At 38.9% G+C, this 27,932-nt stretch overlaps 1 protein-coding gene across 5 annotated transcripts in view; it reads left to right on the top strand.

The window, feature by feature from the left end:
- Positions 1–1,413: 1,413 nt before the first annotated feature.
- LOC111564160 (phospholipid-transporting ATPase IH-like) overlaps positions 1,414–27,932 on the top strand; it is a 48,859-nt gene continuing 22,340 nt past the window's right edge. For 4 of the 5 annotated variants that reach the window (XM_023263578.3, XM_055015124.1, XM_023263580.3 and 1 more), the window contains exons 1-14: positions 1,414–1,898; positions 14,569–14,691; positions 14,951–15,040; positions 17,743–17,823; positions 18,444–18,551; positions 21,468–21,596; positions 23,244–23,347; positions 23,442–23,492; positions 24,199–24,263; positions 24,349–24,430; positions 24,532–24,682; positions 24,782–24,979; positions 25,068–25,241; positions 27,035–27,201. In XM_023263578.3, the coding sequence (XP_023119346.1) occupies positions 1,860–1,898; positions 14,569–14,691; positions 14,951–15,040; positions 17,743–17,823; positions 18,444–18,551; positions 21,468–21,596; positions 23,244–23,347; positions 23,442–23,492; positions 24,199–24,263; positions 24,349–24,430; positions 24,532–24,682; positions 24,782–24,979; positions 25,068–25,241; positions 27,035–27,201 (1,562 nt within the window). In that variant the 5' untranslated portion in view covers positions 1,414–1,859. The remainder of the gene's footprint in view (positions 1,899–14,568; positions 14,692–14,950; positions 15,041–17,742; positions 17,824–18,443; positions 18,552–21,467; positions 21,597–23,243; positions 23,348–23,441; positions 23,493–24,198; positions 24,264–24,348; positions 24,431–24,531; positions 24,683–24,781; positions 24,980–25,067; positions 25,242–27,034; positions 27,202–27,932) is intronic. The other variant, XM_055015125.1, reaches the window with a different exon arrangement.

Below are 27,932 nucleotides of genomic sequence, written 5' to 3' on the forward strand. Positions count from 1 at the left end.
TAATAACACAGGCCAAACGGTTAATGTCCAGGATGGGGAAGTAATTGCACTGATGATGTTTTTATGGGACAAATATGGGCAAATGGCATCATCTCACTGACATGACAATGACTTTAAACCTCCATATAATTATCACAGCCCATAAACAAAGAGCATGCAATCTGCCCACTGAGGCGCACTCATCATTAGACACTAAGTGCCCTGAGGTCTGGAGGGAGGTAAACAGCTGCATCAGAGCTTTAGCAGGTCAGAGCTGAAAGTGCTGGATCCCTATGCATTATTAATAGTGTCTGTGCTAATTGAAAGTCATAACTCCGCAAATGAAACGTCTGGAGCAGACATCACGCCTTGTTGCCCTGCCATCAGAGGATCCCCGTAGATGGAGACTCTGCTAATTTTAGATTTTCTCTTGATCCCGAACGCAGCCAGGTTTTGTAAGTTACATTGTGTGACGACAGGTCAAACAATGGCAGGACGGCTGCTGAGTGGCTGCATTAACCCTCCTGTTGTCCTCATTTACAGGCACCAAAAATATTGTTTCCTTGTCTGAAAAAAACCCCAAAATTCAGCAAAAAATTCCCCAAATTTCTGCTAATTTGCAAAACCTTCAGGAAGAAAATTTCAATAATTCCTTCAAAGTTTCCCATAAAAGTTTTATTTAAAAAAAAATCCCCCAAATTTGGCAAGAAAATTATTGTAAATATTTTCAAAAAAATTAGTAAAAATCTTCCAAAAAACTCCTAAAAATATCTAAAGTGATTCCATGTATATCAGTAAAACTTGTAATATTTTATTTAAGAACATTCACAAAACATCAACCAAAATCCAGCGAAATTCGTTTGATTCTGGTTGATTTTTTTGTGAATGTTCTTAAGAAACATTTTTAACATTTCTTTTTTCCACCAAAAAATGTTCAAAGATTTCCCAAAATGTTGAAAATGTGGACATCAGAAGTTTTACTGTGAAAATATATATATTGTTCCACATTTTCAAACTTTAAAACGGGTCAATTTGACCTGCAGGACGACACGAGGGTTAAATAAAGTTCTTCTTATCACTATTATTATTGTTGTTGTTATTTTAGCTTTGACAACACAGAACTTTACGTATGATAAGACACTATATAGATAAAATTTCTTGCCACCACCAATAATGCAGTTTTTCTTTTATTTTTTTTATTTTAAATGTAGTCTGTTTTTACGCAAATCTCCTAAAACACCTGGAAGCTGCAACCACAGTGATAATAATCTGATGCAGCTGTGATTGCTATAGTTGTGTTATGATTTGTGTTTTTTTCCCTTCTCACTGAGCTTTTTGCATGTTGATGTGTTTTGTTTTGTTTTTTTAGTGCAGATTTTATTCCAGGAGATGCGAGAAACGCCAGTGCGCATGCGTAGCGTAGTCATCTGACGGCTGTGGACGCTTTCGCAGCAGCAGCTACACGGAGGAGCGGGACACAGATCCTCCATGAGGGACCATCTCCTGCACGAATAGACCAGGTCCTGCAGAAACAAGCGAGCACCGAGCACACACGAGAAGGAGATTTTTTTCTTTCTTTCTTTTTTGGGGCGGTTTGCAAGCGGTGAAATCGTCCCTCCTGAAATGTAGCCAGAGGAGACGGTTTGTTGCGATCGCTCGGTGGCTGCATGGCTCTTCCCAGGGATGCCATGAAAAGCAGAGCAGGCGACTGACTGAGAGACAGACCGCTGCTCCTCGCTTATCACAGACTGTGGCGGCGGGAAGTGGGGGAAGCGATGGATCCTGGTGGAAAGATCCACGTCAGGTAGCGTCCACGAAGATCCAGGGAGAGCCGAACGTCTCTGTCGCGCAGTTTAGTCGCCGCCGGAGCTGTCTGAAGGATGGATTTCACCCTGCTCCGGAACATCATCAGCAGATACGTAAGGGCCCCTGTCAACACTCACAACTGTAGCTGCAAAGTGCAACAATATACACGCGAAATGCACGTTTGTGTTGCATGAGTGGGTGATGAATACTCCTGCAGTGATTCCACTGGAGCTGCATGTCACTGTAGGGCTTCACAGTGTTTTTGTGGAGCTGAATGGAGAATGTGCCAGTGGCTACAGATGCAGTGATGGCCGGTGAACGTGTGGAATAGGAATGAACTGGCTGGCCTATTTAAGTGAGTCACAACATGCATGCATACTAAACCATCTCTGGTCCTGCAGAGGGAATAAATCCCAATTAGGGCTGGCAGCGCTGAGAGAGGCCTTGTGGCCACCAGCAGTGAAGCGGAGCAGCCTGATGGAAGTTGTGCAGGTTGTGTGGAACGTCCACATAGTGATGCTGAGTTGTGACCATCTGATGACCCAGCAGTGTTCAGGAAAGCATCTGGTTTTGGTTGGCAGTTGAGTTAACCCTCGTGTTGTCCTGCAGTTCAAACCGACCTGTTTTAAAGTTTGAAAATGTGGAAAAAAAAAAAATATTCACAGTGAAACTTCTGATGTCCACATTTTCAACATTTTTGGGAAATCTTTGAACTTTTTTTGGTGGAAAAAAAAGAAATGTTAAAAATGTTTCTTAAGAACATTCACAAAAAATCAACCAAAATCCAGCGAAATTCACTGGATTTTGGTTGATTTTTTTTGTGAATGTTCTTCAAGAAAATATTACAAGTTTTACTGATATATATGGAGTCACTTTAGATATTTTTAGGATTTTTTTTTTTTTTTTAGAAGATTTTTACTCATTTTTTGAAAATATTTACAAGCATTTTCTTGCCAATTATTTTTTTTTTAAATTAACCTTTTGAGGGAAACTTTGAACGAATTATTTGAATTTTCTTCTTGAAGGTTTTGCAAATTTTCAGAAATTTGGGGAATTTTTTTTTCTGAATTTTTGAATTTTTTTCAGACAATGAAACAATACTTTTTGGTGCTTGTAAATGAGGACAACAGGAGGGTTAAAAGTGAACCAACTCTGACTCGCTCATCAAACTGGGGCACCTCTGGAGTATTGCCACTTCTGCAAAAGAACACACCGTGACCCCTTCACCTGACCTCAACACCAGCCTCAGGTGCTGCGTCTATAACAAGCGGTGTTCTGAGCGTTCTGAGCTTACAAATTAGGCGAGTGACGGCGTGCAGGGAGCTTGACGGATGCTAACATCAGGGGAAATCAGATCCATGAGGGAGGGGAAGCAGGGAGGAGGACATCACCTCTCAGCCCTTTGCATCCTCACCCTGCAATCAGACAAGGGATTAATCATTAATTCAGTTATCTGCATAGTGATTCAGAATCGGAGGGATGGATGATGTGTATCAGGGCCTCTTATTACTTTGTGTATCACCTCCTATTAACCCAGCCACATTCTGAACAGCTGCTCCCGTAATGAGGCGACATAGTAGAACAAACATTACATCATGCAAGGTGATTAACGTGAGATGAGCGGGGCAAGTCCGAGGCCTTTTCTCCGGGCGCTCCCATCAAGGTCACTGGCCACATGTAGCCGGCATGCAGTCCTTTAACAAATCTGTTAGGACAAAAAAACAGCAACAACACCGAAGTAGTAAATCTTCTTCAGCCATTAAAGCTCACGCCTCTGATTTAGTCCGCTTCACTCCACTCCACAGCTTATGAGCCTTTCACTTGGTCTCTTGTTTCTTTATTGTCACCCTGGCAGTGACTTATGACTTGTCCTTGATGCTGTTTTTGTGTGTGTGTGTGTGTGTGTGTGTGTGTGTTAAGGAAATTAGAGTTTTAAAGTTCTCTTGTACAGCGTTGCTTGGATTTGCTTTGCTTTATGGAGCACATTGCAAAACTGGACAACATGTGAGATAATAAGGTCTCATGCAGACATATTGCCATTGTTTTTAACTGTGTTTATGCTGTATAACAACCTTAACCCTCCTGTTGTCTTCATTTACAGGCACCAAAAATATTGTTTCCTTGTCTGTAAAAAAATCCAAAAATTCAGCAAAAAATTCTCCAAATTTCAGAAAATTTTCAAAACCTTCAGGAAGAAAATTCCAATAATTCCTTAAAAGTTTCCCTTAAAGTTTTATTTTTTAAAAAATCTTCAAAATTTGGCAAGAAAATTCCTGTAAATATTTTCAAAAATGATTAAAAATCTTCCAAAAAAATCCTAAAAATATCTAAAGTGATTCCATACATATCAATAAAACGTCTAATATTTTCTTTAAGAGCATTCACATAAAAATCAACCAAAATCCAGCGAATGATGCTGGATTTTGGTTGATATTTTTCGGTGAATGTTCTGAAAGAAACATTTTTAACATTTCTTTTTTACCACCAAATAATGTTCAGAAATTTCCCAAAAAAGTTGGAAATGTGGACATCAGAAGTTTCACTGTGAAAATATATTTTTTTTCCACATTTTCAAACTTTAAACCGGGTCAATTTGACCTGCAGGACGACATGAGGGTTGATTCAGACGGAGAGTGTCAGTCAATCTCTGACGTTAAAAGACAGCAAATAAAACACTAGAAAACAGGTTTAAAAGTGTCTTTGCTATTAGCTGTGTAGTTTCGACGCCTTAGTCTTCACCTTGACTGTTGGTGTGCAAACTGTGTTGCCTGATATGCTCAGATAAGTTATTCCATGCACTCATGCAGACTGTCTACTAACAGTGTTTTATAATTAGGAGGAAATCATAATTTTCTGAAGTTAGTGCATTCTGTTCTGACTGGAAACATTGCAGCTGAATCAGGCCTACAGTGCAGCAAATAGCAAAGAAAAACATGGTGTCATGGTGTTCTGCAGTGCGTGAAGTTTAAATGGGACATTTTGTTGTGTAATAATCTAAGTCTGCTCAACTTTTTTTCATCTTGCTGGCATAGAAGAATGTCTAAGCCCTCATGCAATAAGATGTAAGAGGTGCGTGTTCACTGGTTCTGGCATGTTAGTGGAGTCTTGGTGGTGCGAAGAGATTTAATTTATAATTAGATGTGTCTGTAAAAGGACCTCCTGTGGCTTGAATGGATCCTGTTTTGTATCGGTGCATGTGCCGGTGCCCTTTTCTCATCTCTGGTAATAATAGCGATGGCGTGATGCCTCAGACCGGCAAAAGCCCTGAGGTCATGATCTGTTTGAGAAGGATGCTGGTATGTGTGGGTGCTGGTCATATTAAAAATAAATAACAGGTGCCATGTAAGAGCATGTCCTCATATTTGCACAGCTTTACCTTTTTGCTTTCATATGAGCCTGTCGCAGTAACAACAATTTGATGGGTCAGTATATAACTGAGTGATTTTTGAAGTCCATGGGATATATTTCACATAGATTTTTATTAAAAGATAAAAAAAATAATGTGTTTTATGTTCATTATGATCGTGTCTTTACAAATTACATTACTATTTATTATGGAAACAATCACTTATTAATAAAAAATGACTGGATATCACTAAAATGTCAACTAAATAACCGTCTGAATTTAATACCAACCACCTTCTAATGAGCTAAACAATAATAATATGAGTTTATTCAGAAATAGTTTGGATTGTGTTCTTTTATTAAGTTGAGATAATCATGACAGATATTTCTTTTTGGGCAATATGTCACATTTTATGTGGAAAATAACAAATTAAATCCCTTTCCACTAAGTTCCTCATTACAAAAACACCTCTCCAGGAAGTGTGTTAATTCCAGATCACATGACCTGCTCCACATGATGTCATTTCCTCCTGAAGAAAAGACTGGCCAGACTCCAAGGCTTTCTGACTTATTTAATATAAAGTAGTCAACAGGTTTACTGCAATATCTGTAGAAATAACTTTCAGTTTCAATTTTACTCAGTTGTACATCTAATATTTAGAAGAATCTTTCTCTAAAATGCCATGTAGTGTTTGGTTATAGGTTATATATGTTGATTTTAGGCCTGGAAACAACAAAAATGTGAACTATGATACAAAAAGTCCTGCAGTTATATATTGACCCTCATTTATATCTACTATTTTCCCCTGTATTCAGCTTTGTTTACCCTTCCCCCCCTTCATCCCGACCCTCCTCGACATCTTATCACTGAATGCGTAACTGTCTTTCCTCTGGAGACCTCTCCCAGTATCAGCAGATAAAAGAGAAAGGCCAAGCGATGTCTCCCTTTGATCAGAGAGGTGCCAGCAGGGCTGGGTGTGCTGAGGGGCTTAAGTAGGGTTTCTAGCTACTTTACAGCTCAGCTCTACAGTGTTGAAAGGCAGAACACAGCCTGCTGCATTACTGTTTTTGCCACGTTACTTCTCACTGCTGCAAACGGTTAAGGGCAATCTATTCCTGTCCTCTGTCCTCCCCCTTGGAGATGGGGTCCTGGCGGAGAGACAGCGGCTGTAGGTGACAAAAACACACCAGATTTGTGTTTGGGCTGAACGTTGCCCGCCGGCCTGTTGTGTATATCGGAGAAGACAGCCGTGCTTCTGCCCTCGTGCTGACTCATGAGGAAGATTTTTAATTCCCGCAGCATTGCCCAAAGACAAAGTTTTCATTATAAGTCACCGTTTCGAGCCTGTATTGGCACGTCAGTGTTGTATGCAGACAAAAAAAGAGTGTTTTCTTTTTTTTTTTTTAAGCGTGCAGATTACGGTGGCTGGAGGAAAAGGAGAGGGAGGGGAGAGGAGAAGTAGCACAGCTGGATTAAAGACTTATGTAACTGTTGGATCACAGCGAATCAAGTGGGAGAGGAAGCTGGGACAACAACAGAATACAAATTTTGTCTTTTTAAAGTAATCTTCTCACATTCATCCTTTGGTTTTGTGGCAGGTAAACAGTTATTTGCGTCATCGGGCATCTGGTGGCTTTTGTCACTAGCGTTTGAGACGGCATGAGCAGAGTTCACGGCAGTATTTCTTTCATTCCTTACCAAAATACTGGTAAATTAGTGTTTTCTATTTTCACCTGGGTAGCGATTCATTCCACATCCACACATATTATTCTCTAATCAATATCATAACAGCTAATGGCACTTAGGTTTCCCATGAGCTTCCTGTTTCATTAGTTTCTTCCTCAATTTTGCTTTTGATGTTTACTCTTTCATTTTATTTTGCTCCAAGAAAGAGTTTTCCACAGAGTGTAAGAATTCATATTTGAACTGACTACACGCCCCAAGAAGATCTTAGTAATATTGTCTGGTGCATTAATACTTCAAATGTTTTCTCAGAGCCTCATATTCGCTTGTCAAATCCAGTTTCTCTGCATTAAACCCTGCATATTCTACCTTCAGTCTGCATATATTCTGTTACTTTGCATTAAGAACTTGCACACAAGGCGTAGCTGTCTGTTGCTGCATGCTGCGTTGCCATGGTGATTAATGGCTAATGAGTAGCAGTGGGGTGCATCTCGAACAAGCCTCCATCCTTTTTAGCTGATCAAGGTCTTAAGGCTCCTTTTATGTGCGGTGACAAACTTCACAGCTCCTGTTAATAAGTTTCTGCATTTCTTTCAACATTCTCACCCCCTCAGTTTACACAGAGCAGATCTACTATCAGCAGCTTGTGCTACTTTCTCCCATTTGAATGTGGTGTAGAATAAACAGTGTCCATTAGGTCAGTAAAACTGGTCAAATGCCACCAGGTTGCATCAGCAAAACAACAGGTATTCAAACATAAATGGACTTACTGAATTTAACTGAAGAAAACTTAAGAAATGTCTTTAATAGTTGGGTCAATCTATAATTGAGGGAGTTTTGAAGTCCATATCTTGCATACATTTTTATTAAAAGTAAAAAAAAAAATTATGTGTTTTATGTTCATTATGATCATGTCTTTACAAATTCCATAATTATTTATTATGGAAACAATCACTTAATAAAAAATGACTGGATATCACTAAAATGTCAACTAAATAACCGTCTGAATTTAATACCAACCACCTTCTAATGAGCTAAACAATAACAAAATGAGCTGATTCAGAAATAGTTTGAATTGTGTTCTTGTTATTAGGTTGAGATAATCATGACAGCTATTTCTTTTTAATAATAATAATAATAATAATAATAATAATAATAATAATAATAATAATAATAATAATAACTTTATTTATATAGCACTTTCAAATCAAAGTGCTTTACAGAGCAACAGATAAAATACAATAAAGTTTTTTGTCAGTATATCAAATTTTATATGGAAAATAACAAATCACTTTCCACTAAGTTCCTCATTCCAAAAACACCTCTCCAGGAAGTGTGTTAATTCCAGATCACATGACCTGCTCCACATGATGTCATTTCCTCCTGAAGAAAAGACTGGCCAGACTCCAAGGCTTTCTGACTTATTTAATAGAAAGCGGTCAACAGGTTTACTACAATATCTGTAGAAATCAGTTGTATATCTAATATTTAGAAGAATCTTTCTCTAAAATGCCATGTGGTGTTTGGTTATAGGCGGTCAGGTTGGTTTTAGGCATGACAATAGCAAAAAATGTCAACTATGATAGAAAAGTCCCACAATTATATATTGACCCTGTTGCAGTCAGTTATGTAAACTGGAAATCAATGTAGCATCACAAACTGTGACATAACTCTCAAAAATACCAGGTTTAAATTGAGGCTGTGAATACATTCAGTGTAATAATATATAAATAATATAATAAAACCTTTCTGTAAACAGTGTCTGACATTAAACAGGCCAGTCATTCACTTATGGCTCCGGAGCAGCATCTAAGTACTACATATTCTGCAATCATGTTAAATAATTATAAATATTATACGGTGTATATCCTGATTTGTTCCCTTTGTAATTTGCTAATTGCATTGTGTAAAATTGCAGTTGAATAATTATTAGTAGCATAATAAAGTACCTAAATATGCTAACCGAGCATATGCTACTCAGTTGTTTAACCCTCATGTCGTCCTGTGGGTTAAAATTGACCCATTTTAAAGTTTGAAAATGTGGGAAAAAATAGATATTTTCACAGTGAAACTTCTGATGTCCACATTTTCAACATTTTTGGGAAATCTTTGAACATTTTTTGGTGGAAAAAAAGAAATGTTAAAAATGTTTCTTAAGAACATTCACAAAAAATCAACCAAAATCCAGCGAATTTCGCTGGATTTTGGTTGATTTTTATGTGAATGTTCTTAAAGAAAATATTAGAAGTTTTACTGATATATATGGAATCACTTTAGATATTTTTAGGATTATTTTAGAAGATTTTTACTCATTTTTTGAAAATATTTCCAAGAATTTTCTTGCCAAATTTGGGGGATTTTTTTTAAAAAATAAATCTTTGAAGGGAAACTTTGAAGGAATTATTGGAATTTTCTTCCTGAAGGTTTTGCAAATTTTCAGAAATTTGTAGAATTTTTTTGCTGAATTTTTGGATTTTTTCCAGACAAGGAAACAATATTTTTTGGTGCCTGTAAATGAAGACAACAGGAGGGTTAAAGCTGACCCGATGTCATTAACACTATCCATGTATACGGTTATTGTTTATTACTGTTCCAAGTATTTTTCACAAACTTGTTGGAATCGTACCGTTAAGGCACTGCGTGACTCTGCACCACCGTCTGCTCAGCTGTGATACGTTCTCTGCTGCATGTGCTGCAAATGCAAAAACAGCTTTGGCACATGTTAGACAGCACATATGCCAAAACTGATAGATTTGTTACAGTCCAACATCAGCAATACATTAGTCAAGCTCTAGTGTAAACATTTAACAGTAACTCATTTCTGTGGAAGAACTACTGGTAGTTTGTGCTGTATGCAACACAGTGATGCCTGAAAGTCCACTTATAAACACTTAAATTCAGATGTTAAAGAGCTAAACTCTGTCCAATTCACTTTTTTGTTTATTCACTATCATGTCCTGCACATAGGTGTTTTATAACTGTCTTTGAATGTTTATACATCCTGTGTTAGCATGAGGAGTTCATTAAGGAAGAGCTCAGTCGCAGGAATTTGATCTGCAGGTTAATGAGGGATCTCTGCTCAACATGCTTCTGCAGTGCAGCATTGCAGTACAGTGGAGGAAGTATATAACAGGACCATTTAATCAAGCCAGTTAATGGTGTGTAGCTTTTATTACACCTCTGTGGCAGAAAGGAGCTACATCGTGGAGGCGGCATGGATAGATCATGGCACTGCCAGGGCTGAAGGTAGCTTCTCCACAATGAGAATATATGCATCTGTAGCGCAGTAAAGCGCTTTGATGAAGCACCTGCGAATGGTGGGCGCAGTAATAGAGAGTGCCAGAACTAGAAATACTCTCATGGCTTTTTAAAGCAGCATTTCAACTTTTAAAAATAGCAGACCTGCTTCTGTTCTCTCATTGTGCATCCAGAGTTCAAAGAGAAAACTCTCCACCCGAGAGAGTGCAGCACGGTGCAGTTAGCGAAATGAAAGGAGAAGTTGCAGTGGTGGGGTGTTTTTCTGTTATCAAATCCATCCTGTCATCGTGGATGATTGATGGTGATGTAAGACCAGCCTCGCCGCTCGGAGGCCGTTTCACTGTCGTTAATAAAGACAAAGCCTCCATGTCCTGCAACCCAACCAGCAAGTCACTTTGTCTGATGAAGCAGTGGAGAGAAGAGCGAACTGTGGGACGAGGGTTGATACGGATCAGTGAGGATTAATGGTCAGATAACTACCAACCACAATGCAATCTCTCTGAGTCTTTCTCCATCCCTCTCTGCAGTCACACTGTCGTAGTGTGACGCTCGCTGCCAGGAGAACAGGCCACATAGAAATATGATGGATGGATGATGAAATCAGAGAAGTGCCTGTTTAAGAAGAAAATGTTAGAATAGAAATGAAAGTGGAAAGTAGCTGATATTGCTGTGGACTTAAAGGAGTGATGTGGTTGAAATCGTTATCACAGTATTAATAGCAATTATAGGTGTAAAGCAGAGTACTAATGTTTCACTGTTGTGTCAGTATGAGACCAAACTCTAGAGACATTAATTTAGTCACATAATATATTCATATCATTATGTTAGAATTCCACTTTAAGACAGTAAATGATAATATTCAATTATTTGTGAGCTCAAATGTATGTGAACATATGCTTTTCCTTGTGTGAGAGGTTATTCGTTCTAATCATTTATCATTCTTTCTTTTTTACCCTCCTGTTGTCTTCATTTACAGGCACCAAAAAAAATTGTTTCCTTGTCTGAAAAAAAATCCAAAAATTCATCAAAAAAATTCCCCAAATTTCTGAAAATTTGCAAAACCTTCAGGAAGAAAATTCCAATAATTCCTTAAAAGTTCCCTTAAAAGTTTTATTTTTAAAAAATCCCCCAAATTTGACAAGAAAATTCTTGTAAATATTTTTTAAAAATGAGTAAAAATCTTCTAAAAAGAATCCTAAAAATATCTAAAATGACTCCATATATATCAGTAAAACTTTTAATATTTTCTTTAATAACATTCACAAAAAATCTACCAAAATCCAGTGAATTTCGCTGGATTTTGGTTGATTTTTTTGTGAATGTTCTTAAGAAACATTTTTAACATTTCTTTTTTCCACCAAAAAATGTCCCAGAAATGTTGAAAATGTGGACATCAGAAGTTTCGCTGTGAAAATATATTTTTTCCTCATTTTCAAACTTTAAAACGGGTCAATTTTGACCCACAGGACGACTCGAGGGTTAATGAACCAACACTCCTTTACACAGTGGTACATTTGTTTTTAACTTCCATCCTAATTAATGACTGTATGATTCTGCTAATTTTCTTTTTTCTGGACCTTAGAGCCTGCTGAGTTTTTAGGAAACTGTTTGATTGTTCAACCCTAGATCACAGCCTTGTGTACGTTTTTTATGCTATCTTAACTTCTTTAACTCCATACAAGTCTGAAGAAAGTGGTTTCATCTGGAGCTGTTGTCCTTAATATAAACCTTTATGAGTGTGTACACTGTGCTGGACTGGAACCAAGAGGTTTTCAGGTTAACTGTGTACAGTACATGTAGTCATTTAAGGACAGGAACGATTCCTTTCCTAAGAGGCACCATTGGAAAAGTGATTATTATTAGGATTTTGTGTTTGTTTCCTGAGAGATCATGAGGATGTTGGTGTAGTTTTACAGTAAATATTTTAATACTTGGAGGAGTTAGCCTGATAAGTAGATATTAAAGGCTCAGAATACTTGTCAGTGCTACATCATCGCTTCCTGTTCGCCCGTCTTTTTCTTATTGACACATTTTTCTTCCTTGTTGCCTTTTTTAGCCGTTTAATTCTCTCCTAATGTGTTCCCTTCACTCCTGTGTCCCTGTTCGTCTCCTGCTCCTGTTGTTCTGCTTTCCGCCTCACTTTCCATCTCTCTCTTTCCATTTCCCAGTATCTCTCTGGGTCATGCCGTCCCCTCCTCTGCTAATGTTTTGGAGGGGTCTCAAGTCGGCTGACACTGTCGGCTTCGCGTCTATTTTTAACTCTCTGCTGAGCGCCTGTCGATCGCAGTGGATAAGTTTAGATCTGTGACTCGGAGCTTTTTGCAATGTTACAGTCTGCTGATCTCACTGTGGACATTACAGTCATTTGATCTTGTGTCCAAACTTCAAACTTGTACAAACTTGTGGATTAAGTTCAGTAAAAAACACACTTAACAGGATTATAGAGGGGAATTTTAAATCATGTGGACGGAGCACAAATGTATTAAAAGTTTTGGCAATAATGATCTCTGTCTCTGCCAAAGCATTGAGGACATTTAAAGCAGTGAAGCGCTGCTTCCACTGAAGTGGTTGTTCCAGAACTTTTCTGCTAATGGTCAATATTTCTGCTTTGAGCTGTGTCAGGCCGGCTGCTCTGCCAAAGGCTACGCTCACACTGCCCACTCCGGCCCACTCCGGCCCACTCCGGCCCACTCCGGCCCACTCCGGCCCACTCAGGCCCACTCCGGCCCACTCAGGCCCACTCAGGCCCACTCAGGCCCGAGCACTGGGAGCCACGTAGGAAGCCAGATGGAAACAAACAGCTGAATGCTGTGGTCTCCTGACTCTTGTTTTGTCTTGGAGAGCTCTGTTCCCACAATAGTGTTTAATGAAGGACACCTTGGAAAAAAATGTGCTGCATTAAACTCCCAGAATGCACTCTGTGAGGCCCTGGGGAGCTACTTAGATGTAATATAGATGAGAGATGAACTAAAGTGGAAGTTTGCACGCACAGGACCCGATGTGTATTTAATTTTTTGTGTCAAGACACTGAATCGATTGTAAATTGTAGTTCCAACAGAATAACTGTTGTTTTGGGAAAAGAGTAATCGAAGAATGGAGCCGAGTGCCGGCTACGGAAAGCTACTGCAGGAAGAAGTGCAAAGATAAATGACAAATCCACAGTAGTGTGACTCAGAGCTGATCCCACCTCCACACATCACCAAGCATACACTCATCCTTCAGTCGGGCCGCCTTCACCACAAAGTTGTTTGTTAAAAGAAGTCACTGAAGTCGTGTAACGCAGTCTTCTGTAACGTTCTGTTTCTTGATTGCAGTGTTTAATCCGGGGCAGTTAGGTCAGTGTTTCTCTTGAGGCTGTTAAAAATCAAAAACAAGCGAGTAAGCAATAACAAATTCCATTTCTTTATAATTCAGATTAACTTTGTTGCATTTATGACAAATTGCATGTTGGCTTAGATCAGTGGTGATTAATCTGTCAATAATTTTCACAAATAATTTTGCCTGATAAATGATTAACTGATTTTAACCAAGAACTCCGATCAGCTTCCGGATGTTTTTTTTGCTCCTGTCACATCATTTTTACTCACAACAGACTAAGTTTTCTTTGCAGTATAAAGTCCTGCACCTCTGTGGAAGCAACACAAACATGGCTTGAAGTAGAGAGAACTAAAAAAAAATGTATTCTGTGCTGCACAACAAATGAAAAAAATGCCAACATCTGCCACATTTGTTTAAGCACCCACAGTTGTTACCATGACTGGGAAAAGTGACTCTACATACTACAGATATTTTTCATACTTTTCTCTTGTCTCTTCTGTATATTCTGTGTTAACACGGCCAGAGGTTTAGCCGAATAAATACAATTTTTATCATGTGTTTGTGGGTCTCAGCAAAGTCACTAATGGCTCCAAAATTGTGCCGAGGATCCTAGAAATTTTTGTTTTTTACAGAGTCTGGATACTACATATCATTTGTTTTTGATGATTTTTTTTAAATGAAATATGTGGAATAAATTAATGAAATATTAAGGTTTTATTGCTTTATTTTAGGACATTTTCTGAACAGCGACACATCTTTGATGCGTAGTTCAACAACTGTCAGAGGGTTAAAAATAATTTCACTGGATTTTGGTTGATTTTTTTGTGAATGTTCTTAAGAAACATTTTTAACATTTCTTTTTTTCCACCAAAAAATGTTAAAAAATGTTGACATCAGAAGTTTCACTGTGAAAATATTTTTTTTTCAACGCTTTCAAACTTTAAACCAGATCAATTTTGACCCGCAGGACGACACGAGGGTTAAATGGTCATTTTGGGATGAGAATAAGGTGGATGACATTAACATTCAATTAAATCAATGTGCTCAGAGGAATATAAATCAAATAATAGCAAGTAGGTCATGAATTGTAAGCGAATGCAGTGTTATTTAACCCCATTTTCTTGTTGGGTGTACACATACTGCTGTTTATACCCATATATCATCTCTTTCTTCATCAGTGTGTGGGGGAGGAGAACTGGGTGGACAGTCGGACGGTGTATATCGGACATAAAGAACCCCCTCCGGGAGCTGAGGCCTACATCCCTCAGCGTTATCCCGACAACCGCATTGTCTCCTCCAAGGTGAGCGAGCTCCAGCCCATGAGTCAGCGCCACCACATTGTTTATCATCGTGCTTCTCTCTTCTTACATATTCAGACAACCATGTAATCTCCTTTGTCGCCATGTTTTTAAGGATGACACGCTTCACTTTCCTCGTGTTTGTCAAGCCGTTTATCACCGTTGCTCTCGCCAGAGGGACTGCTGTGACGTGCCATTGTTTCCCTTTCTGTTTTTACTGTATGTGTCTCGATAGTAATTTTGCTGTCACTCTGCTCCACAGTACACCTTCTGGAACTTCATTCCCAAGAACCTGTTTGAGCAATTCAGGAGAATCGCTAACTTCTACTTCTTGGTCATATTTTTGGTCCAGGTGAGGCAGCAGTGGTTGTTTTTCATCTGTCTTTGTGTTTGAAGCTCTAAGAAAATGTTTCCCAGTTCTGATCTGTCCAGAAACCTCTTGAAGTGTCACAAGCTGCAGGAGACAAATGGCATTTATGAGTCGCATTTTGTGATCTAACTTTAAATTTCCACATAAAACTGCCTTAAATATTTGCAAAGAAGCTGTTAGGTTTCACACCTGCTGCATTCCTCATAACTATCTAACACAACAGGGTCATTTAAATGCCTGGTGGTGTCTAAAGAATGTGACAAAAGTGAGTCAAAGTGCTGGAAATTTCTTGAACTCAAACCTACAATGCAAACATAAAATTATTGAAAGTTAGCTGAAACAAAGTTTGCAACTACCTTTTGAATCTGTGTAGCCAAGAAACCTAATAAATACACTTTAACACGGTAGATACATTTGTGAAGTTATTTTCCTTGAATTAGAGTATAGAGTATTGACTTAAAACATAGAAAAATGAAGGTCTTGACCAAATTTCAAGGCAGTTCATCCATTAGTTGTAGAGACATTTCAGGAGACAGTTTACTTTTTTGTAATTTCTTCTAGAATTTAAGTGTATGAGCCTGAAAAAAAAGTTTTTAACAATTTATCAAATCTATGTGAGCTTTCGGTGCAACCACATTTAAGCTATTTCATGGTTAAGATGTTGTACATTGCCTTTGCTCATCACTTTCAATCAACTCCACTGGCAAAAAAGTCCTGCCTTTGATGAAGCGTAATCTAAGTCACAAATCATGGGCCAGAGTCTAAGACTTGACCATGTTCAAACGTTAAAGATCTTCAAAAAACTCACCAGGAGAAGTCAGCATTTGGAGGCAGCAGAATTTATTGTCGACAAAAATCCTGGAGTAGTTCTTAGCAGTGATTAACACCCCAAGAAAAACCAGAGATACTGAGCTGTGCTTCGTCTTTATGCTGTGAGAGTTGGTCATTTTTCTACACCTATAGGGTGTATGATTGGAGTGACAGCTTTGACAACATTATACTTTTCTAAAAAAGATCTCACTTTACAGAAGACATTAGGTTATCATTACGGCGTGCTTTACAGAGAACATCCCCAGAAATGTTCAAACGTTTGCATCAGTCTCCAGTACTCTTGTTAGGTTATCATTTTGTGACAGATTCCAAGCATATTATACCTTAATGTGCTGTTATGTCTCTGATGCCCCTCTTTTAAATGTTATATTGCTTTAAGTTTACACCATCATGTTTTGAATACTCCACACATCATTTTCTATAAAGCATGTATCTTCACACCAACAATGCAGGTTTTACTTTATGATCTTCCAGCTGTGTGTATGTGTGTGTCCTCCACAGACACACACAAAATAACTCAAAATATCAGAGACTACCAGAACCTTCATCATTATGTAGTTCATTTTAATAGCATTTGCCATAAGTATATCAGCTCTTACTTTTAGTATATTGCACCCAGAAATTCACCTCATTGTTTTCTTATTTCAAAATTCAAGCAGTAAATCAACCTGGATGAGAGTTACCAACACAAGATACCATCGTAGAATAATCAGTGTCATGACTGCTCAGACGCTTGACTCTTGTTTTCCATGAGACGCTGTATTGCGCCAAACGTTGAATAATCATGCAAGGACAAACTTGGAGAAGCTGCATTCTTTTCTGTTCATTTCTTCACCGGCAGCTGCTTCAATAGACCAGAATGCAGCACAGCAACAGCTTGGCTCTTTGTTTGCTGCAGGTTTTATCAGTAGCATGTGAAATACTGCACCTTCTTAATGGGACAAATGGAGCTCGGCACCCGTGTTTGAACTCTTTTGTCACCTAAAAGCTATGTCTTTGCTATGCTACTCTCTGCATTTGCAACTTTTAACCCTCATGTCATCCTGCAGGTCAAAATTGACCCGTTTTAAAGTTTGAAAATGTGAAATAAAAAAAATTAAAAATTCCCAGTAAAACTTCTGATGTCCACATTTTCAACATTTTTGGGAAATCTTTGAATATTTTTTGGTGGGAAAAAGAAATGTTAAAAATGTTTCTTAAGAACATTCACAAAAAAAAACAACCAAAATCCAGCAAATTTCACAGGATTCTGGCTGATTTTTATGTAAATGTTCTTAAAGAAAATAATAGAAGTTTTACTGATGTATATGGAATCACTTTAGATATTTTTAGGATTCTTTTTAGAAGATTTTTACTCATTTTTAAAAAATATTTACAAGAATTTTCTTGTCAAATTTGGGGATTTTTTAAAAAAAAATCTAACTTTTAAGGAAAACTTTTAAGGAATTACTGGAATTTTCTTCCTGAAGGTTTTGCAAATTTTCAGAAATTAGGGGAAATTTTTTTCTGAATATTTGGATTTTTTTCAGACAAGGAAACAATATTTTTTGGTGCCTGTAAATGAAGACAGCAGGAGGGTTAAAAATGTAGGCATGTGTAACCATAACAACAAATCACATCTGTTGATTTTAACTAACCCAGAATGGAGTTTTGCTGCAGTAGAAGAAGATTTCAATATGAGGATGCTTACATTTTTGCAAGTCTGGTGCTTTATTTTTTTCCCTGCTGTACTTCCAAACTCAGCATTGCATTATTCCCTCTCCCCCCTTCTCCTTTATTTGCTTTTGTCCCCTCTTCTCCCTCCCCCTGCTCTTACTCTCCATCTTCCTCCCACTGCTCCTCTTCCTTTACAGCTTATCATCGACACCCCCACCAGCCCAGTCACCAGTGGCCTGCCCCTCTTCTTTGTTATCACTGTCACCGCCATAAAACAGGTAGGACGCACACAAACGCGCTTCCGGGAAATATTGCCCACAACGATCCTCCTCTGCACACCAACTTCCAGGCCTCAACACACACTCTCTACCAGTCGGCCGCTCTATTATCTGTAAATACACATTCCTCTCCCAGCGAAAGGACATGCCATTGAATATGTCTGGTGATGTGAGAAATATGATAATGAATGGTCTCCTCTGTTAATCACTCTAGCTGAGGATCCCATGCCCCTGGGAGATGCATCCTCTCTACTGTGTCCCCCCCTGTACTGAGGGATGGGGTACTATCAGTGATAGATGGAGCGATTCTGGCTAAGGAAGCCTGAGCTTTACCGGGACATAAATCTAAAACATGACAAGTTGGCTAGAAATCCAGGAAACAGGTCACTAAGCTCAGGGAGCACAATGCTAATTAATTACAGAGTATGACTTTCACCTCTCCCCCGCTCTGTCTTGATCTCATGCTACGCTCTGGCCCCAATTTCTCTCTGCACAATGATCTATATTCTCCGTTTCCCCGCTGCCAACAAACACATTTACTTTCTCCTCCTGCTTGCCCCTTACGATCTTGTTTTCTATTTCTCTCTCGCTGCAAACCCTCCTCGCTGCATCTCTCTCAGGGCTACGAGGACTGGCTCAGACACAAAGCTGACTGCTCTATAAACGAGTGTCCGGTGGACGTGGTGCAGCAGGGGAAGGTGGTGAGGACACAGAGTCACAAGCTACGGGTAAGAATGGCCTCATTAGATGCAGTGTAGCACCTGAGGCCACAAAGCAACACTGCTGTAGTGCTGCATAGCTGGCTTTTTCTGGAACTGTCGCTCTCTCTCGCTCCCTCCTTCCTCTTCCTCTCTGCAGTCCTCTCTAACTTTCTTTCCTTCCTCTCTTTGCACTCTCTCTCCTTCTTCCCACCAATTAATTGCCCTGAAACTGTAGTAGACCGTCCCCTGGTGTAACACACAAGAGTCCCTCAGAGGATGAGCAGGATCGATGTATTTCATGAGTGAAGATGCTCCTGTCGTCATCCTTTGATGCTCTCTTATGTCGCTCTGATGCAACTGTGGATCACAGTTTGGTAGCGTGGCTCATTGGGCTTTCTGAAGATGATTTTTATCACCTAAAACCCGGCACTGATCCTCTTTTTTTCTGCTCGTTTTTATTGTTTCTGGCCCGAGTCTGTTTGTCTGATGTCCACTTCAAACTGGCACTCAGGACCTCATGTAACGCCGACAACTGATGATGGTGAAACTGCTGATTGCCCTCTTAAGTCTTCTTCATTAAAACGTCCCCCTGAGGAATCCTCTCAGTCTGCGTTTTGTTTGGGGCGACTGAAATCTGATACACAAGTTGCTCTGGTTCTGCTTTTTGTTTTTTGGCAGATGAGCTGCTCAGGGTGCTTTTTCTTCCCAGCGTTGAGTTTACGTGTTATTTATGACCCAACTCTGGAAGCTGTATTTTAAAAATACACTTTGTTGTCTGAGGTGTTGCCAAGTCAAGCAAATTTATCGGACATTACTCATGACTACTCGGACATTAAGTATAGTAAATTTTGCATTTGTTGAAACTGTAGGTAAAATTTAGACAACGGGGTAATGCAGATGGGACAGACTCGAAAGAAACCACAATTTGCACCCATTTTTTGCGATGAAGGAGCATGTCTTAAATAGTTTTTTGTTAAGAGTTAACAGTGTATCGTACTCCAGCTAATACTTAACATCTGTTCTTATGGGGTTTGTTGCCAAAAGAAAAAATAATACAGTAGAATCACCACACTTCTTTTGCAAGAATGAAGGGTCTGTGACACCACTTATCAGGTACTTACAATGCTGTCTTGAGTCATCCCTGATCAAGCAGTTTCACAACCATTCACATCAACGTATGTGCTTTTTGAGCTACTATTGGGCTGTTTGCCATGTGAATAGGGATTGTCAGTAAATATACACTACCGTTCAAAAGTCAGGGGTCACTTAGAAATGCCCTTGTTTTTGAAAGAATAGCAGTTTCGTTCAATGAAGATAACATGAAATGAATGATAAATCCAGTGTAGACATTGTTAATGTGGTAAATGACTACTGTAGCTGGAAATGGCTGATTTTTAATGGAATATCTCCATAGGGGTACAGAGGAACATTTCCAGCAACCATCACTCCTGTGTTCTAATGCTACATTGTGTTAGCTAATGGTGTTGAAAGGCTCATTGATGATTAGAAAACCCTTGTGCAGTTTTGTTAGCACATGGATAAAAGTGGGAGTTTTCATGGAAAACATGGAATTGTCTGGATGACCCCAAACTTTTGAACAGTAGCGTATGAGGGAGTTCATCACTCAGAACTGAAGAAGCCGCTTGGATGATGTGAAACTTCTTTAAGAACCAAAGAGAAGTCCAGTTGTCTTCTACTGAAAAATTCCAATGATCTGGATGACAGAGAATTTACCCAGAGAAGGATTTGTAGCCTGTAGTCTATGTTCATTTAATCGATTTCCTAAATATATCCTGTAAAAATCTAAAACACATAATGCAATCAGTCATACTGTACAGAGGGTCCTCGACTTACATCAGAGTTCTGCTCCTACGGTGTGACGTGAGTCGATTTTCGTCATAAGGTGGAACTCCGGTGAAAATATAAACAAAGCTGTTATGTGCATCACAATATTGATCAGTCCACAGTCACTGTTGTTTTCCATAAATGATTCTACTATAAAAAAATAAACAACTTCAACAGTGTTAATTTCCAAGATGATACAGTAGGTGATATAGTAGAGGAAATGAGACACTCACTCATTTTATTTTGTCTTATTTACAGTCCCGGTAGCAGATGTCGGGGTGAATGTCAAGATTTGTGTGGAAAAACACGAAGCAGCATCGCTTAGCTGGCACACTGCTCAGCAGAAATCTGCTGTATCACTCAGGCGTGAATGAAAACAGTGCATAATTTGAGTGTCTAGCTCATCACCTCCTGTGTAGATCTATAGATACAGTATGGTGTATTTCAGTCTTGTTTCCCCGTTGTGTTGGCAGGTATGTAATGGGCGGCGGTACATGTCATTTCTGCTGCGTTTGCTCTTCTTGTCGAGAGTGCAGAGACTGTGTGGGATGTTGAAGGGTCAGCTTGTAATATAGCTTCAGTAAAACTGCCAAACCTTAAAGGATGCAGAGCACGAGTAGCTTCCCTCAAATTTCACCGGATGAGAAACACTTTCTTGAATCCAGCTGCGTAAAAATACTCTTAATGTGTCGTTTTCTGTCTAGTTTTGTCTGTCACTGTCCTTTCCGTCTGCCTCTCTTTCTTCTGGTGCTTCTTGCACCAAGGTTTCTCACCACCGCAGATCAAACACAGAGGATTACTGTGTGAATCGGGAGCAGGAATAATGATGAATACATTAATCGTGCAAAATCAGAGAGCGTGTGTCATGTGTATGGTCACCGTGGAGATGGGATTTATCAGAGTTTAAGCTGCTCTGCTCGCATAATCCGTTATGCAACTTCCCAATCCTTTGGAAAAAAAAGAAAATAAAAGGAATAGTAAAGGATGAGCAGATGATTACCCGCAGGTCTGCCTGTTTGTCTTTTACTCTCTGTGTGCAAACTTCTCATTGATTATTGATGTGAAAGCCGCTGTGGGGTGTGTCTGTCCTCCTGTCAGGTGGGGGACATCGTGGTGGTGAGGGAGGACGAGACGTTCCCCTGCGACCTCATCCTTCTGTCCTCCAGCCGCCATGACGGGACCTGCTACGTCACCACCGCCAGCCTGGACGGGGAGTCCAGTCACAAGGTGCCAGGACTGGTTTTCCTTTCAAAAATATCACATTTGATCACAAAAAAGGCCTCGATTTACATACCTCTTTAAGGCCTTCACCAGCACTAAAACACCACAAATAGAAGCCCTTTGAAATCACACAATGCCTGCCTACTCACACAGAACAATGCTGCTTATGTAATACTATTATAGTATTACTGGCTGTTGTTTTTTGTTTGTTGTTTTTACTGAAAATTTATCAGAAAAATCTTTTAACATCAACAACAATAGAAAGGAAAATGACATGACTGTTTCCAGGCGCTAGATTGCAGATATTATATATATATATACATGGAATGGCAATCTTCATATGTCTGTGGTTAGTAAAGAATATATATCATGAAAATATAAAGCAAGGTGAGGGAAGAAATGTGGAGGTTTTTTTGTCATCTTCTCAAATAAATACATAATTGAGTTTTGCTTTTAGAGTTACTTATTTCAGTGTCGTTTCTAAAATCTTGCATTTTTAGAGTCTGAGTCCTATTAATTAGTTATTGTACCATTATTTTTACCATCTTAAATTGGTTTTAAATGTGGTTACAGATAATAATTAAAAAGGCAGATTGATTTGTTTCACAGAGTCACTGTTTTGACATTTGGGTCATTTTCTCAGCAAAAATATGAAATGTCTCCTAGTTTTTGCCACTCAAATCTGAACATTTGATGCTTTTCTTTATTAAATATGATAGGTACCCAAATATATTTAGATTTCAGACTGTTGGTCAGACTAAACAAGTAAGTAAGTAAGTAAACTTTATTTCTATAACACTTTTCACAGTAAAGATTCACAAAGTGCTTCACAATAAAATGCAAAATGACAATAATGTAAAACAACACATAAATACACATGACAACATGATACTAAAATACAGTCACCGACCATTCAGTCAACCAAAAGCTCGTCTAAACAGTAGTGTTTTCAGCTGACTTTTCAAAGAGTCGACTGAATGAGCCGGACGCAAGAACCACGGTAAAGCATTCTACAAACGAGGAGCAACAGACTGGAATGCCAGATCACCTCTAGTTTTGTAGCGAGTTTTTGGTACCGTCAAAAACTTTTGTTCAGAAGATCTGAGTGACTGATGAGAAGTAAACAAACAACTTAAAAAGGTAACTTTGGGATTAAGAGGGCTGTAATAGATTTATGACGTCTTCTAACAACACTTAATCAAGAAAAAAGTAATAAGCAGATTTATTAAATAATCAAAGTAGTCATTAGTTGCAGCCCTGCACTTTTTAATCAACAAATACACACACACACACTCACAAATGCATAGTGATGATTTTTCCCCGATGTTCATCGATGTCACTCACACGACCTTATGCATGGCCGAGCACACACACACACAAGCACACACACACACACACACATCTATCGGCCACAGCGTAGCATTGAGTTCAGTCCATCCCACTGATACGTGTCCTCGGGGGTAAACCCCTGATGTGCTCGCCCTCCCTTCACGCCGCCCTCCGCTGACCCAGGGAGGAACAGCTCATCTCCCACCTTCCCGATTCCTCCCGGTCATTTAGAAAACCTGCTGAGGCTCAAATGAACCCTGTTCTCATTAGTGGCTGTGGGTGACATTTCCCTCTGTTGTCTTCTTCTTCACCTTTCCGTCTCAGACCTATTATGCTGTACCAGATACCATGGCCTTTAGAACAGAGCAGGAGGTGGATTCACTACATGCCACTATTGAATGTGAACAACCACAGCCCGACCTCTACAAGTGAGTCTGACGCCTGCTCACTGATGCACCTGTTAGAAGATCTGACCTTACTGCTGAGCACGTCTTCATTTGATTGTGCTGTGACTTTTTGTAGATTTGTGGGACGCATCAACATTTACAAGGACAAAGAGGAGCCTGTAGCGAGGTGGGTGTGTTTTTTTTGTTGTTGTGGATACTTTCTTAACCCTCCTGTTGTCCTCATCTACAGCCACCAAAAAATACTGTTTCCTTGTCTGAAAAAAATCCAAAAAGTCTGCAAAAAAATTCCCCTCATTTCTGAAAATTTGCAAAACCTTCAGGAAGAAAATTCCAATAATTTCTTAAAAGTTTCCCTTAAAAGTTTTATTTTAAAAAAAATCCCCCAAATTTGGCAAGAAAATTCTTGTAAATATTTTCAAAAAATGAATAAAAATCTTCCAAAAAAATCCTAAAAATATCTAAAGTGATTCCATATATATCAGTAAAACTTCTAATATTTTCTTTAAGAACATTCACATAAAAATCAACCAAAATCCAGTGAATTTTGCTGGATTTTGGTTGATTTTTTTTTGTGAATGTTCTTAAAGAAAATATTTTTAACATTTCTATTTTTCCACCAAAAAATGTTCAAAGATTTCCCCAAAATGTTGAAAATGTGGACATCAGAAGTTTCTCTGTGAAAATGTATTTTTTCCACATTTTCCAATTTTAAAACGGGTCAGTTTTGACCCGCAGGACAACATGAGGGTTAAGACTTTCTTGTTTAGTTTTTGGCTGTAGGTTTGATTGAAAAAGGCAGCCTTTTTTCTTCAGTGTTCTTGGAGGCCTTCTGTGCTAATTTGTGAATTCCTTCATGTGTTTTATTCTTGCAGACCACTTGGGGCTGAAAACTTGCTTCTTAGAGGAGCCACACTGAAGAACACACAGCATATTTATGGTAATATCATGTGGATTCTCTTAAATGTTGTCATGGTTAACAGCAGTTTTTTCTCTTTGTAACTCAGTGTATTCTCTCCTCTCAGCTGTTGCAGTCTACACTGGCATGGAGACCAAGATGGCACTAAATTACCAGTCTAAATCTCAGAAGCGCTCTGCTGTAGAAAAGTATGATTAACGTCCCGATTCCCTCTCACTGCATGATTCAGAGCTCTTTCGGGGATTGGTTAATATCCTCACCCCGACCGCTTCTTACCTTCCCTCTGCAGGTCCATGAACGCCTTTCTGATTGTCTATCTGTGCATCCTGATCAGTAAAGCGGTCATCAACACTGTTCTGAAATACGCCTGGCAGTGGTCTCCTGACCGAGACGAACCCTGGTACAACCACAGGACCGAGAACGAACGTCAGCGACATGTGGTCCGTTCCTTCTCCTTCATGTCACAAACTAAACCTGGACACCAAGTATAATTTCTCTAAAAACTTCATAGCTGTTGTGTGTCTTTCTTCCCGTATCAGGTGATCCGAGCATTCACAGACTTCCTGGCCTTCATGGTCTTGTTTAATTACATCATCCCAGTGTCTATGTACGTAACGGTGGAGATGCAGAAATTTCTCGGCTCCTATTTCATCACCTGGGATGAGGAGATGTTTGACGAGGAGCTGGGAGAGGGCGCTCAGGTGAACACCTCCGACCTGAACGAAGAGCTGGGACAGGTACACGAGCACGCAGGCGTTTGCATACGTTACGCGGTTAGAAACTAGACGTTTCCTCACTGTGCTCTTCCTTTTTCCTCCCTCCCAGGTGGAGTATGTGTTTACTGATAAGACCGGCACGCTGACGGAGAACAACATGGAGTTTATCGAATGCTGCGTGGATGGGAACGTCTACATCCCACATGCAATCTGCAACGGCCAAATCCTCAGCGCTGCCTCCAGCATAGACATGATTGATTCCTCACCTGGAGGATACAGGAGGGTAAGTGTTTGTGTTTTGCAAAATAAACAGCCTGAGTAGAAGCCTGGCATCGCTAACGCTACGACCAAATAGGAGACAAGAGTAAAAAAGCATATTTTAGCTGACAAATTAGGCATATTTTTAGGCAGAATGAATGTTAAAGTAATATTCTTTGATGCGTTGATATGAATAAATTTCAGTTTTTTCTCGTTTTAGTTGCTGATGCACACAGTACTTATACAGCCTATATCCACTTCATGAAAACTTTATCATTTTCTTTGCAAAGCCCAAGTGTTTGCTTTGTCTTACAGGGGGAAAAAAGTCCTCTGGTACACAGAAAAGTGATGAGCCTTGCATTTATGGCAACGGCAACAAAGATTAGTTTAGATTTAATAAAAGAAAAATTGTGCAGTCAGCAGGAGCAGCGGTAGTCACCACAGATGACTAGAGAGAGGAGCCCGAGCTTAAATGTGCAGAAAGGATGTCCTGCTTTATTGCTATGTTTTCAGGGAAATGTAGTATGAAAACACCGCAGCAGTGACCGAACAGAATCAGTCATGTTTCAAAAAGTGGCGAGGCACTGGAAAAAATGCTCCTCTCAAAACAAGAAAAGATACCTTATTTCAAGGAACTTTTACCTTGAAATAAGTGAAAAAATCTGCCAATAGAACAAGTGAAAAATGTCTTGGTCAGATTTCTTGAAATAAGATACGATATTTAGAATATTGAGATCTTAAAATTAGCTGGAAAACTTATTTTAAGCTATATTTTACCAGGATTGTCAAGCTTAGGCGTCTTAAAATAAGCCAGATATGCTTAAAAAAAATAGTAGTTTTCCACTCAAAAACAGATTTTTGCTTTCATATAACCTCCTAATCTGAGATGTATTAAACTTATTTTGAGTTGTATTATAGTGATACTTCTCTAGATTTAAGACCATGTAGTACTTGAAATAAGATTACAAAGATTAATTGAAGCATTTTCAGATTTGTCTTTTCACAGTTAGAGAGAAATCCTAATATTTACTCGTGTTTTGACAGCATTTGTTGTGTTTTAGCCAAGCAGCTGTTTTTAACTCATAAGTAAACATTTGCGTTTTAAACATTCATGTTGAGTATAAAATTTAGGATGTATTTTACTTATTTTTGGTTGTATAACAGAGACATGACTCCAGATTTAAGACCAGCTTGTCCTTGAAACAAGATTAAAAAGTGTGATTTAAGCATTTTCAGATATCTGTCTGCATACAGTTGGTTGAAAATACATTAGTTGTAAATATGACCATGGTTCTTCCTCCCTCATTTATAAATAACTCTACACCATGTAAACAGTCTAGTATTGAAATCAACTATTTATTTTAGAATTTGCAGCAACGCATTAGCAAACTTGACAATAAAACGCATTTACTTGAATCAAGTGAAGTTTATTTCTTAAATCCAGATTGTGTAACTTCTACAAATAACACCTCAGCTGGAAAAATGTATGAAAAAGAAAATGAACCGTGTTTCTGGTAAAATTCAACTCAAAACAAGATCATTTCAAGATTGTTTGACTTAACAAGATATTTAAGATGCATTGTCTTAAAACAAGTCCCTCCATCTGCTGAAATGTCTCTTGTTAAGTGAATTTATCTTAAATCAAGTGGGATGAGACATTCTGACTAAAAATCAGACAAATAGACTTGGTAAGATTTGGAGTTTTTGCAGTGGGAGTAGTTCTTTACTTGTGTTTCAATGATGTACCCTTGATTCTGTCTCCTGGATGAAGCTAAAACGTTTTCAAGTGATTGGCTGTGTGTTTATTTGTGTCTGCAGGAACACGAGGATCTGTTTTTCCGGGCGCTGTGTCTGTGCCACACGGTGCAGGTGAAGGAGGAGGAGACTGTGGACGGCATCAAGAGAGGCATCCATCAGGGCAGGCCCACCTCCTTCTACATCTCCTCCTCGCCGGATGAGGTGGCTTTGGTCGAGGGAATGAAAAGGTAAAAGGCGCTAAATCACATCAGCAGAATCACATTATTAGCCTAAGTAGTGAAGTGGCGGCTCTTTTTGTTGCATTAATTCTGTCCATTCACGTATTGAATTTGAAAAGCAAGAAGTTCTGACTTTCTGTGTCAGCGTGATTCACCGTGTAAGAATTGCAGCTCTTTATATTTATAGTCTCCCATTTTTTAGTAGATGTGGTTCAATTAAACTTCATCAATGTCAGATTTAATATTTGGTTGGAAATACTGTGCAGTCCGTTACTGTCTGAGTCACACACAACAGCCAAAACCTTTTCAAGGACTTTTTGCTGGTTTTCAAGATGTTCGCTGTCAGTCTGGTCAGACTGAAGTCAGCTGGGTGACTCAGTGAGTCAATGACACTTTGATATCCAACTATAAGTGACTTGATTTCCTTTGAGGAGATGGTTAGGGAGTGCAACACAAAGACGCCAAAGCCATCAGTAGTGAATCTTTGGTTTAATTCCCAGCCAGCTGGACCTTTAACCCTCGTGTCGTCCTGCGGGTCAAAATTGACCCGTATTAAAGTTTGAAAATGTGGGAAAAATAATCTATTTTCACAGTGAAACTTCTGATGTCCACATTTTCAACATTTTTGGGAAATCTTTGAACATTTTTTGGTGGAAAAAAAGAAATGTTAAAAATGTTTCTTAAGAACATTCACATAAAAATAAACCAAAATCCAGCAAATTTCGCTGGATTTTGGTTGA

Source organism: Amphiprion ocellaris, chromosome 11 (assembly GCF_022539595.1).
Source record: "Amphiprion ocellaris isolate individual 3 ecotype Okinawa chromosome 11, ASM2253959v1, whole genome shotgun sequence".
In the NCBI taxonomy this organism is placed as follows: domain Eukaryota; kingdom Metazoa; phylum Chordata; class Actinopteri; family Pomacentridae; genus Amphiprion; species Amphiprion ocellaris.